The following is a 14025-nucleotide window of genomic DNA, read 5'->3' as shown; positions in this document are numbered from 1 at the left end:
TATTGTTCGCGAAGGACTCTCAGCTCCCTTCGATATATGCTACAGTATCGTCCGCGATAAGGCAAAGGGCGCGCTCACTCGCGAGGGGCCATACAAACGTAGTACGGGGAAGTTTGCTTTGCTCGTTATCGGCGAGCGTAAAGCGATAATCCGCGTGTGCGGGCGCCGGCGGTGCCGCGTCAGTGCGGTCGCGTTGCCCCTACCCGCCGCGCCCGCGCGCGTCTTCCTTCGCGAAACGATCAATAAGGAACAATGGATCGCCGGGGCGGCCGCGGCCGGCGGTCCAGAGCCTCCAGTGTTTGACCGCGAGTGTGTGTAACAGTGGGCATGTCATCGTTCAGTTTCCCGCCGGAGAGCTACTCTGCGGTGTACGATGGGAAGAGCGAAGCTAACGTAAGTAAGGCGCGTGGCCACCGGCGCAGCGCCGGCGCACTTATCTGCGCGCGGACAAGGTCGCGGCGCGGTCCGCACTACGGTGCATTCAACTCGATCGGCATCAATATTTACGCGATCATTACCGGCTCGCTGTCTAACCCTACGCCTACCCTGCCCATATAATTCCCTCCAAGACGGAACTCTAACATTATCATTTATTCATCTTGTAGATAGGGAAGGTAACCTGTCCCACATCTAAGAGACGGAAACATACCAATAATTTCAATTTCTAAGATCTCATAAGTTTAACTCTAAACGTATACAGAGCGAGTGAAACTTTTCTTTATTAACTTAAAATATTTTTTGTTCTTGGCTGGAATTAGTAATAAGTAGTTAATGAACAATGTTTTGTTATACGGTTATACCCTTCCAGGGTCCATTATGTAACCTATATGTAACATACTGGTATGCAAATAAAGGTCTTATCTTATCTTATCTTATCTTAACTTATCCCTTCTAATAAGATTTGACTTAGCATCATTCGATACAGAATATAATTTCGGCAACAATAACCATAACGCGTAGTATTAGGTACGTACCTACTTTTAACGTTGTTTGCAATAAGCCGATTAAAGTTAGGCGCGCTCGTTTAGCGTATGGAGCACGCACCTCGGCCTCAGCCACATCTGCTTTGTTCCTTCGGTTCAATTGTTTCGCCAAGGTTAACTATGCTATACATTGGTTATGTTATCACATATACGGTTCGTTAAGTATTTCTAAGGAAACATGACCAATTTGACTACAAACAAGTTGTTCACACTTAACCGCTAATATTTCTTTATTTTTCTTGGTGATATTTTCTGCCCACTTAAACCGAATATCACTCATTAAGTCAATTATATATAAAGGACTAGGTAGTTTTTGATAGTACCTTCTCAAGACGTTATAAAGAAGACGTTTGCTACAATACGAGATGAGAATTGTCTCTGTAGATCTAATAGTTGTAATACTGTAAGTCTATTTTTAACATAGTTAGTAAATTTTATTTTGTAACGAATTACAAAAGGGATGTTCCTATTTTCAACTTTTAACAGAACTTTATCGTATCTGTGGTTGTGCACGCAAAGGGACGTCAAGTTGTGCCAACCCTAATAATTGCTCGGAGCAATGCTGAGCCGAGTGGAGCCGAGAATGCCCGAACACTCTAGTTTCCTACCCCTGTCCGTGTGACCTAAACTAATTGTCGACAGGGCACAGTCGCAATCATCGAGGCAGTCGAAGAATTGAGCCCGACTTCAGCGCGATCCAGTTCTACTTCACTCTTCAGCTGCTTCCATTGTGCGGTAAGTTCACCTTTCATTTGAATAAACACCAGGTGTTAAAGTCTGGAAATAACAGCATGATGCCAACTACAATTCATTTTTAACCGACTTCATAATTTCCAAAAGGATTTTTTTATTTATTTTATGGTTTTCAAGCGATTTAGAAAATTATTATTGGTTGTTTGAACGTGTATTCTTACAGATTGGTCCCATTTTTGGCAAAATCTAGTTCTGATGATGAGATCCATGAGGATTAGAGAGAACTCAAATCTTGTAGGTATATAGAAGAATAAGAATAAGAATACTACCTATATATTACATATTATATAGTGCTCTTTGTATTTTAATCAACAAATCAAGCAACACTACATATTACAAAACAAGTCCCCCGCCGCGCCTATATTAAATAAATATTCATTAAATAGTAGCGCATTGATGGCTTTTCCTCTTGACCGCGGCGACAGGGTGATTGGTCGAATTCATTACAGTTGACTAAAGCGTTTTGTAAGAAGTCATTACATTCTTGAATCGGGAGCCCATTAGTAAAAAGTATGCGATTTCGGTTTGGTATACGAAGTCTTAATTCAACCATGAAAGACATCTAATACAAAAAAAAACTTGAATAACATTAATTTACCTATTTTACAGATCCCGAGAAAAATCAAAGGCATACGCAAACAGAAAAATGAAGCTAAATATAAGGTAAGATATTCAGTTTTAACAATCCCGCAACTGTTTACATGCGCCGTTAATAGTACATTATTGTCGAGGCTCGGAAGTAGCTACTTGCAGGCTGAGGATTCGTTTTAAACGGACGACCTTGGGAGTCCGTTTAATTGAATCCGAAGCCAGCAAGTAGCCTTCCAGCCGAGTCATATATAGTGCTTTTCTCAAAAATGGTGCAAGAAATATAAATATCATAGAAATATTTTACAAAAGCAACGTTCTTACGTATATATTTTCACAGAAAAAAAGTAGAAACAATTGAAAAAATTAGCTTTGCCGCCTTTTTATTTTTTTAATAAAAAAATAGAAGTGTATTTTTCTGCCGAAAATACGTAAACCTATTTGAGACAGCTAAATAGTCGCGGTACTAATCATCTGTTTGGCTGTTTAATGGGCCTGTGCCTTCATTTGATATGGCCATTTAAACTTTTAAAAAGTTTGGAACTCGACAAATAATGGAATTTGTATGCAACATTGCAGTCCCAAAATCGAGACTGCAATGTTTTTAACTTTTTAATTTTTGACTGACCATAAACTACGCGCTTCGCGACCTATTTTTTAAACGGCAAAGTCGACTTTGCCGTCCATTTTTGAGAAAATTAAGGTTATTGCCTATAGTCTGTATCTTTAGGTATTTAAGAAAGAGTAAACAAAATCTACCCTCAAATGGCTTCTTAAGCCAGTTGAGGGTAGATGAAAACATTACATGATCAAATAATGTAGGTTAAAGTCAGGTCGTTCAGTGATAGATCCAGGTGGTTTTGTATTTGGTTGGTCAATGAATAAATGTTATGTTATAACATTTATAACTACCCGAAAATGTACAAATTATTTGTTTACTTTTATTTTAAGTACCTAAAGATACAGAGTATAGGTATGTGTGGCGTTATGAATCAAAGGACGTGAGTTATGTATTATAATTCGGCAAATATTTGAGGGTCATTGTTTGACAATCAATGATTCACGCTAAGGCCGTGGCATGCGCCTGTTTTTGAGTGCCGGAACATATTAAAAGATCGCACATTTATACCAATATGAGTATATATAAGTCCTTTTGAAATTGCACAAGAATACGAATGTGATTAACTGGCTCTTGATGGCAATAAGCAAATATCTCTGGAAACGTTGGGATTTCCCACAAATACTAATATTTGGCACTTGTTTAAGTGCGGATACTAAGTCGTTCTAAGGCTAGTGGAATAGTTAAGGATTGAATATATAAGTTTTAGTCCATAAGTAAAAATAGGCGCGATTTGATTCACCCAACTATCTCGACAATGTTGTCTTAATGGTGACCTATCGTTTAAAATCAGGGCGAAAACGTGGATAATATAGCGTGAACAAGTAATTATATATTATCGGCGTGATTCGGGAAATGAATTCGAGATTATAGATACGATATAGTAAAGATATATTATCTTTACTATTTCATATCTAGTGAATCTCTAATTCATTTCCCGAATCGTGGCGCCAGCCGCTTTAAGGTACCTTTTGCCGTGGAACGTCACATATCTTTACTATTTCATGTCTAGTGAATCTCTAATTCATTTCCCGAATCGCGGCGCTAGCCGCTATAAGGAACCTTTTGCCGTGGAACGTCACATATCTTTACTATTTCATATCTAGTGAATCTCTAATTCATTTCCCGAATCGAGCCGTATTACGTTAAAGGCGTTAAATTGGATGAAAATTTCGCAGAGATCCGGTGAAAACCTCGCAGCATTTAGAATGTACCTAGTGCTACGACTTTTATAATACCTACACATCCCCGCGCAAACAACTTACACTTGTGTAACTCTAACTATGTACCTACATATGTATATTGCATGGCGAAATAATATTTCTAACTATTGGTTTTAAATTAAGAAATAAATAGGTAGGTAGGTAAAATTTTAGGAAATATTTTTTAAAATCAATATAAGAACAAATGATTTACAAAACTCCCATCAACAGTTGTAATTCTAATGTAACTAACCGTAATATTTAATCATGCAATCAATGCAAGTGCATGCACTTTGACGATACAACTTTTTAGATAGGTCCCTTGAAATGTCGGCCAAAAATGGAAAGTTTTGTCTCTAATTTCCATGTTTAAAAAAAAGAAGCAAGCTTCCTATAACTTCTATAGGTATGTATCAGTGGCGGCGCGTCAAACATATCCATAGGCAAGCCGGGGCTAATTTGGCTTACATATTTCCTTTACAACTCTGCTCAAACGTCCAAAAACAGGCAAGCCGGTGGAAATCGGCTTTTATGGACGCGCCGCTACTGGTATGTATACCTATTACCTACCTAGTTGGGCTGTGTCGCCTTAACAACGATATGCCACCGCAGCGTAGTGTCATCTCACTCTCCTCTCTACGATAAGGCTGGATTAATAATAATAATTTTCATCGTATTTTCACGGAAACGTACGAACGTGTCTTTCTATTTCAGTCAGTCTCGGTACAAAAAGTACGGAGGTTGACTGAAGTAGCATGACAAATACGAACGTTTCCGGGAAAATACGACGGAGAACAATTATGCACTACCTACATCTGTAGTGCAATTTGTTTTAAATTTAATAAGAAGCATATCTTGCAGTGGGTCATTACATAATTTATAGACGTACATTACTAAGTGTTTACCTGATATTTATAATTTGTTCAAAGACGACACGGAATTTCACATTTTTTTGGCATGTTTGATTATTTAAATGTGGGTATTCCCAATACCTCTTCATATATGAACTTTATGTTTCCTTGACATGTTTTGAATGAAAAGGGTTGCGTATTTTCGACCTGTAGGTAATAGGTCTACGAAATATTAATTAATATATGTAGATTAAGAAACACGTAACATATAACTTTCCGTCAATGCACCCTCTTTTAGTAGGTACTTAAGTAGTTAGTAAGGTACCTAAATCAAATAAATTCACAATGTACGAGTAGTCGTTGCTCTAATAGGAGTGACGGTATATAGCATGATTTGATCCCCTAGGACGTTCTCTCTCTAGTTGAAAATGATCACGGCTACAGCCTGTAGCACATGTTAACTGCGCTGACTGCATCAGCGAAATGAGTATAGCCTGTCCGATTTCTAAGATCAAGTTCGCCTTTCGCCTTAGATTTACTATAGCGCACTTGATCTTAGAAAAGCGGACAGACTATACCGAAATATATTTTCGAGCGTAACTAATTCGGCCCTTTAGGCTAAATTTTCTTATTGAGAAATCATGGACTAACAAATACAACGTGTTACATCAGCCATTGAAAGTGGGGTGGGTACTCGTTGTATAGGTAGGGTTGCCATAATTAGTCGGAACTGATAAGGGACAGTGGTCTGAGGGCCATATTGCGCCTCAGAAACTTTCGCGCGGACCACCGAGGGGGGGAGGGGGGTATCTAGGAACAAATATCTGTATCACCATACAAATAAATGCCCTTACCAGGATTCGAACCCGGGACCATCGGTTTCATACTCTTCATTGACGGGGTCACTACCCACTAGGCCAGACCGGTCGACAAAATACGGGACAAAAACGGCACCAGTAAAAATACGGGACGTGATACTTAAATACGGTGACAGTCCCGTATATACGGGACGTATGGCAACCCTATGTGTAGGTCATACTGAGCAACTTTTACTATGGGACCAACCCCGAAATTGCGATAAGAAAATTGACACTCCCATACAAGATATCAACATTAGCCAGCCAAAATGTACGGTAGAGTAAATTTTTTTTCTCAATTTCGGGGTTCTTCCATAGTAAAAGTTGCTCAGTATGACCTATACAACGTGTACCCATCCCACTTGCAGTGGCTGGTGTAACACCTTGTATATATAACTATAAAGAAAATCACTCAATTACGAGTAGGTACTAACGCGTTGCACAGTTTAGTTTGACTTTGCTCTTGATATTTTTTTAATTGGTTGCGACATTTACCCCCCAAGGCAGGGGTCGGTTGGCAATTAATCCACGGCTAGTGAGCCGCGCTCGGCTCACTAGTCAGTCAAAAGATTAAGGGTCGGTTGCACCAAACCGTTCGTATCGTTAAAGAGTTTGCTAAATTTTTATGTATGTAAAGTTTCATAGTAAAGCGCCGGGGGGCGCCGGCTGACGTTGATCAATCTGTCAAATGTGGTTGGTGCAACTAGCCCTTACACTTGAAGATCCTAGACTACGGCACTTTTGCGGCTCTTTGAGATTCCTATAAAAGGTGATTTTAACTGCGGATGGCTCATCTCAAAAGATTGCCTGCTCCAGGGAAAAGTTTCACAGTAGGTATTGTTTGTTTGTTTTCATTCGTCACATGTAAGTTTATCTCTCGTAAGTAAAGTCCACTCTTAGCGTTGCTAATACGTTGCATCATGAGTTATGTTATGTCAATGTAAGTAATGATCGTGGCATTTCGCTTGAGCGTAATATTTGTTGTCTGATTGATGTTTAGTCTATTAGCTACGTATCTATGGAATCGCTTCGACGCACGTCATGTATATTATAACTTCCTGTGTATGAATAAATACAACTATTCTAGCGATAATTATGCTTGCTTTAGTATATACGAGTGCGCGTTTATATTATGCATTGAAAGCTATGGCTATGACAATTTACAATAAATCCATTTCATCCCACCAAGTAATTGCTGTCATGTTATAGCTTGGTAAGCATGGCAAGGGTATGTATATACGATTTATCAGAAATAGATCGGCCACAAGCTCAGCATGACTATAGTATAGATAGGTGTTATAAAAGTTACAATTACAAAACCGCTTGAGTCGCTTCGTAAATCACTGCGCCATTACATTAGTCGTGTAAAAACTTATTACTCTTTTTCATCTTTTTATGAGTTTGTTTTTTAAATTTTTTATGAGTTATTATTTTTAGAGTTAGCCCTACGTACACCGCGACTCAAACTATCCTCATGTGAAATTGTACTAAACGTAACATTAAAACATTATTTTTATCTCTCTCAGTTGCTTATAGGTTAGCTGGAAGAGGTCCCATAACGGGGATAAGTTCACCTTTGTACACATTTACTGTATTACCTCTGTGTTATGCACTTGTTTTGTGCAATAAAGTGTTTACTACTACATACTACTATTGACTTTGCATTTAAATACAATATCACACCTGATATTTGACCACGAAACGTGACCTTCGGTGCCCGAAACTGTTGCGAATTCTCCGGTCACAGAACTCTAATCGCATTTCTCTGCCACATGAAAAATGGGAGAATGTATAATTAATAAGAAAATATATGCGCGGCGGTGACTGACCGGAAGCCTCACGTGCGTTTCACGGGTCACGCACGCGAGATATTAGTTAATTTTATTTACCTTATTTCTACATATAAAACCAATTTCCCCTGTATATAAATACTAAGGGTCTCATTTTTGCCATGGAACCCTAGAAAGACAAAATCTAAGCAGTTATTCTGTGTGGCATACCACACAGAATTGTACTTGTAACTTAAGAATTTTTCTCTCATCCAGAAACTATTTTGTCCCTAGGTGATACGCGATGGATACGCGGGGTGTAGACATGAGTAGTTCGCGAATGAAAGATTCAAATGAAGTACTTCACTTTCATTCATTCATTTCTTTCATTCCTTTCATTCACTAGTTCAGCTCGGATTAATTTAGTTCTTTACTTCAGCAGTTCAGTTTAAAAACCTTTTTATTTACTTGCACTTTCGCTTAGAGAGTGACAAGGACGCCATTTTAAACCTTCGATTCATAAATTAATTTTGAGTGATTCATATTGAATGAAATTATCTTTCAAATTCTTCATTCAACTCAATATAATATCCGCGAATGAGAGAAATGAAACCAATACTTTTGATATAGATGGATCTGTTGAGCTACTGAACTAAACTGAACTAGTGAACTAAAAGAGTGAAGTACTTCAGGGCGTACGAAAGATGCATATCAATCTTTTCTTTTCAGTGACATATTTTGCGCACGTCTAGCGGGGTGTAATGGTCTTTTGCGACGAATTGGCGGGAAAACTATTACATGTCGCATGCAGAATTAAAAACATTATCTCTCATTATTTTTTTGTCTCCTGATTTAAGAGATTTTGCCTCAAATTCGTTGTATAAATTATGTTCTCCCTAACTTCGAACGGACACATAATAATTCACCTTATCACCTAGCAAGTGTTTTTTTTTAAATTCGATCGCGTTAATCAGTCATAATAACATAACCATAACTATTTCCTGAGAGACATCACATTCGATTATAATTTAACGATAACGGCTTCCTAACCTAGTTAGGAATTATGAACAGAATGTCCTGGGTTTGAATCCTGGTGTGTGTTTATCACGAATATTTGTAACAGAGTTATAAATGTTTTCTACCGATATTTTAATAGTTATTTAAGTGGGGCTCCCATACAACAAGCGTTTTTTTATGCTGTTTTTTGCGTAATGGTACGGAGCCATTCGTGCGCGAGTCCGACTCGTACTTGGCCGGTTTTTTCTTTAACTGAACCTACTTCCTATTTATAAACTACGCAGACCGCTAGCTGCGCAGAGTTATTAAGCACGCTAAATGCGAAGTAGTCAATTTATATGCTCGCTCCGTATGTGGAGTATGGCAGATAAGCAGGCTGAGGCAGCGCTTGCCAGAGGTCAGTATTGACGTCAATGGAGTCACGTGGTCCGAGCGCGCAGGCGCGGCGCATCCTGCGCCCACGCCGGTGCCGCACACATGCCACCTTCCTGCTATTTGGATTTAAAATTTTCTAGAATTAGCATAAATATTGTGATTATTAGCTGAGAATGCACCCGGAATAACGCCCGGATGAAAGAGAGACGGGAATATCATAACTAATTAATTACTAGGTAATTCAAGGTTTAATTTTAACCAATAATTATAGTCGAATAGTACAACTACGGTCCACATAGTTCAATACGTAATTAAATATACAAGTATATGTATTAGGTATACTAGTGTCCGCTAGTACTACTTACTAGTGACCGCGACTGATGATTCGATTTTGGCAGGTTTCCTCCGGATTTTTTCTTCGTTTGCGGTAGGCCTAAAAGTGCCGAACCTTTCGGCTACGCCGAAACTGTATTTTCAGTAGTGTCTAACCGTCTTTTTTTAAACTACGTCGGTGCCAATAAAAAGCACAAATTACAAACAGGTCACAAATTTTAGTTCACCCTTTGTTTTTAGTACAAATGAGTATTTTTGTGCGATTTTTTTTGCAGTTCGGATGTCTAAATTTGTTTCCAACTGATCCGTTATTGTTTAATGCTTCCAGAGGTGTGTTTGATTAGATGATTAGTCAGACATCATTTACGTACATTTCGTGCACGCAAGTGCAGCGGGTGCTTAGTCCATTTTACTTCCACGGGAGTTATAGCTTTTTTTTATTATGTCACTAACTCATACGAACCAAATGTCAAGGTATAAAAATGAGTTTTACTTTTATAACACTTACGTTTATATATTTTTTTTGTTTATGTTTTAAAATATATAATTACTTAAGTAGATTAAATTAGTAGCCGTTTAAAATATAATAGGTAGTCTGTTCGGAATGAGAAGAGTCGTGGAAGATATTGGGCCCCAATACATTCCACGACTCTTGTCTTTCCGCACAGAGTCTACACCACAATTTTCAATCGTGGCCGAAGCCCGGATGGTCTGTGGCTTCGATACCTACCTAACCTGTCAAAAAATGTTAATATGGCGGACGAATGTCTGAAATGTCACCGTATTTATGAATTATTTCGCTTAACATTTAGTTTTTTCTTCGCAAGTGTTAACATTCCTGCGGCTGTCGTGTCGTGGATGGATGGTACATACTATCATTTTGATTTTGTCTAGAGAAATGAGCTGGACTATTATATCACCAAATATTATATGGTATGTATGTAAGTATGTATATTGTATTGCACATATAAGCAAGTTAAAAAAAAACTTAAAGTTAATTTGGCCATTTCATACATTCCGGCTGATGTGATGTCCCAAATTTTTTTTGGGGTTTTAGGCATTAGTCCCATACTAAAAGTTGTTCGTATGACCTAACTATAAATTACGCGGCTGGTGATAAAAAAATCACTCTGTAGATAAACAATAGGCACCTACAAGTAATGTCAATAAAAGTTTATATGAACATTCTTATTCACATATTTTCTAAACTTATAAATCTTATAATATTCAAATTCATATATATGCATATGCACCCTTTGGATACTAAAAAATGTGTACATAGTGAAGCACCTGTATGTAATTAGTCTAAAGTTAGTTGATTCCATTGTGTTACCACATTTAAGTAAGCCATTTCAATTTAAGTTAGATGCATAAAAGTGGGTTAGCGTATGCTATGGACTAATATGTGTACGAATTAAGTACAATAAATACAATACAATACAATTTACATAGTTAATTTTAGGAACACAAATGAATCAATTAAGTTAAGACTAATCAGTCTAATCACAGCTTATTAACTGCGCTTAATTACGTACAAATTTTTTGCAATCACTCATATACGCAGTCTAACAAATAAAACCAGTTTATTGGATTAAAAAAGTACCTTCAGATCGATAGCGCAGGCTCCGTCATCTTACATAAAGCTCATCCACCTTAGCTTTCGTTAAGTTTAGGTTTAGGTTCCGTAGTGTGATATGTTAACATGTTTCGCCTTAACAAACTCTAAAACTCTGTAAACTCTTTGACATCAATGATGTACATTACAAACGCCTACTGAGCGGGTATTGGCAACAATGTATCATTTCTGATTCCAGTGTTACTACAAAGGCAGCTTTGCAACCACACATACACAGGCGCACAACTGATAGCTGCACTTCTTTATGGCCTAATCACTACACCTTATAAAACAAAGTCCCACGCCGCGTCTGTCTGTTTGTGTGTATGTATTCGAAAACTACTAAACGGATTTTCATACGGTATTCACCTACCAATAGATTGATTCTTGAGGAAGGTTTAGGTATATAATTTGTTACGGTTTTGTGAACCCACCCTCGCTAGTTTGTTTAATAAATCGCGATAATCGGATATCGTAATTTATGTTTCAATTTCGGTGCGGGATTATATGGCGTTAAGGGAATGTGTATTTCCAATAGGGAAGTTTCCTTTACTTAAAATAAATTATTTCACACCGTGCTCGAAATAAAGCACCAGGCAATTATTAGAAAGACATAGATAGCAGTTATTTTTAGCGTGACGACACCGTTTCATATTTAACGATTTTAACACATAGATATCAGTGAATGAACATGGATCAAAATGATATAAAAATAATAAAATCATTTATCCATATACATATATACATTTTTTGATAACTTTATACGTTTTCATTTTGAGTTTTAGTCGTGTGTCGATAGATGGCAGTAAATTTAAAGTGACTTCAAAATTTACAATGACAGGACCCCTCTTAGCCCGGGAGATAGTGACACATTTTACTGGGTCATTTGTACCAGTATGGCGGTTCGTCAGGGGTTTAAGCATGTAATGAAGGAAAGAAAATGCTATGACCATAGCGCTGGTACCGGCGGCCCAATCGCGTGGGCGTTAGTCGAACGTGTCGGATAAAATACGAGTGTCGAACGATTTGTTCCACAAATATCCTCGTATTTTCCGATAGTCCATAAAAAAGAAGTAGGCGGTAGCGTAATGCCATACTTCTCCGGTGTGACTTACAGCCAAGGACCGGAAAACCCCTCTTTACGCTTAATCCTATCCATTCGGTAACCCAATCGATTCGGTTACCGAATCATTCGGTAACCCTATCATACTGTTACCTGATTGTAATGGTAAGCTTATTGAAACGGTAACCTTAACCTTTAACCGAGTTAATCTCAAAACCCCATCGCGATAGGGTTTTTGTTAGGGGTTTTTAACAGGTTTTTATTCGGTTATGGTAACCTTTATTATCGGTTGCTTATACGTTTGCAACATCCGTATTTAGTGATGTGCCGTCAGTAAAATACTAAAAAAAATAGTTGTTTTATTAATTGTTAACTTTCTTAATTTTGTTTTTTTTTTTACTTTTTTGTTTATTTATTTACTATAATTCATTTATTTCATTAATGTTATTTATTTTATTAATAATATTTATTTTGTTAATGTTATTTATTTTATCAATGATATTCATTTTATTAATGTAATTTATTTTATTAATAATATTCATTTTATTAATGTTATTTATTTTATCAATGATATTCATTTTATTAATGTAATTTATTTTATTAATAATATTCATTTTATTAATGTTATTTATATGATTAATATTATTTATTTATTTTGATTATTTTGTTTATTGTATTTATTGTGTTTATTTCGTTCATTTCATTCATTTCATGTATTGTTTAGTATGTGGTTTCAGTGACAGAGTTATTCATACTGCGACCTGCGACTTTCTGCGTTATATTCAATTAGAATGTTATTCTGAATTAAGTTAACTTTTGTAGTACAATGTATATAATTTGTAAAATAAATTTCACTCCTCTTTTCAATGGTCGGATTGATTTGAATTTTTTTAGCGTAAAAGTTGTGATTGTGATAGATAGGTAGGTACATTTTTTTAGGAGCTTTCGAAACGGTGATGATAATTTGATAATGAAGCTACATAAAAAGTAAACTGCGAAATTATAATTATGATGGTTCAATGTATATTCCTTTGCCAATTAAGTATGTATTTTGTTTATTATTCTTATCAGCCTTGAGGTCTTACGTATGCTATCTCTTTCACACATACGGAAAGTGAATGAGATAGCAAATTACAGCAGGTAAGAAAAGAGTCCTACGCTTATCACTAGATTTGCAGAAAGTCGCAGATCGCAGCATGAATTATTGTATTGTATTATTTGGCGTGTTTCCACTTGAGACCGTCATTGATTACTCATTGGCAATAACAATAAGATTTAGTCGTGGCGTGGTGAATTTTTTGACAGCATTTGTGATTTGAGACACGTGCGGTAGGCGGTGTGTGAAACGATATTAATACCTATTGATTTCCGTCTAATAATGAATGCAAATTTTAAATATCAGCTGAACTTTTAAAAACACAATGAGTCTCGGTAGTAACTCGGACACTGAAACTACATACTAATGCCTATTCCCATCTGTGCCCGGCGGAGAGAAATAGGAATACACCATATCGAGCTATTCCTTATCATACCTTTAAAAACACCTTTTTTAGGGTTCCGTACCCAAAGGGTAAAAACGGGATCCTATTACTAAGACTCGGCTGTCCGTCTGTCTGTCACTAGGCTGTATCTCATGAACCGTGATAGCTAGGCAGTTGACATTTTCACAGATTATGTATTGCTGTTGCCGCTATTACAACAAATACTAAAAACAGAATATTATAAATATATAAGTTGGGCTTCCATACAACAAACGTGATTTCTTTGCTGTTTTTTGCGCAATGGTACAGAACCCTTCCTGCGCGAGTCCGACTCGCACTTGGCCGGTATTTTATTTTTTACATTAAATTAGGCACAGTGAGCCATTGAAGTGTTTCGCTATCCACCATCCGGTCAGATCAGCTGAATTGTACCTGATGATTTAGTTATCACATTAAAAGCAATACGGGTATCGACCAGTACAAAGACTATGCGGCAGTAAATTAAAGTAATAAAATTAG

The 14025-nt window shown here is 37.1% G+C and overlaps 2 protein-coding genes and 1 long non-coding RNA gene across 3 annotated transcripts in view; 1 reads left to right on the top strand and 2 right to left on the bottom strand.

Moving 5' to 3' along the window:
* LOC134793116 (superkiller complex protein 3) overlaps nt 1–14025 on the bottom strand; it is a 331932-nt gene that overhangs the window by 75068 nt on the left and 242839 nt on the right. The window lies entirely within an intron of this gene.
* LOC134793185 (uncharacterized) overlaps nt 1–14025 on the bottom strand; it is a 126593-nt gene that overhangs the window by 78292 nt on the left and 34276 nt on the right. The window lies entirely within an intron of this gene.
* LOC134793154 (inositol-trisphosphate 3-kinase homolog) overlaps nt 37–14025 on the top strand; it is a 147164-nt gene continuing 133175 nt past the window's right edge. Inside the window, exons 1-3 of the mRNA XM_063764734.1 lie at nt 37–393; nt 1626–1718; nt 2346–2399. Coding sequence (XP_063620804.1) covers nt 328–393; nt 1626–1718; nt 2346–2399 — 213 coding nt within the window. The 5' untranslated portion in view covers nt 37–327. The remainder of the gene's footprint in view (nt 394–1625; nt 1719–2345; nt 2400–14025) is intronic.

This window comes from Cydia splendana, chromosome 8 (genome assembly GCF_910591565.1).
Source record: "Cydia splendana chromosome 8, ilCydSple1.2, whole genome shotgun sequence".
Classification (NCBI taxonomy): Eukaryota; Metazoa; Arthropoda; class Insecta; order Lepidoptera; family Tortricidae; genus Cydia; species Cydia splendana.
The sequence above is the reverse complement of the archived record's forward strand: the minus strand, read 5'-3'. Positions and strand labels throughout refer to the sequence as shown.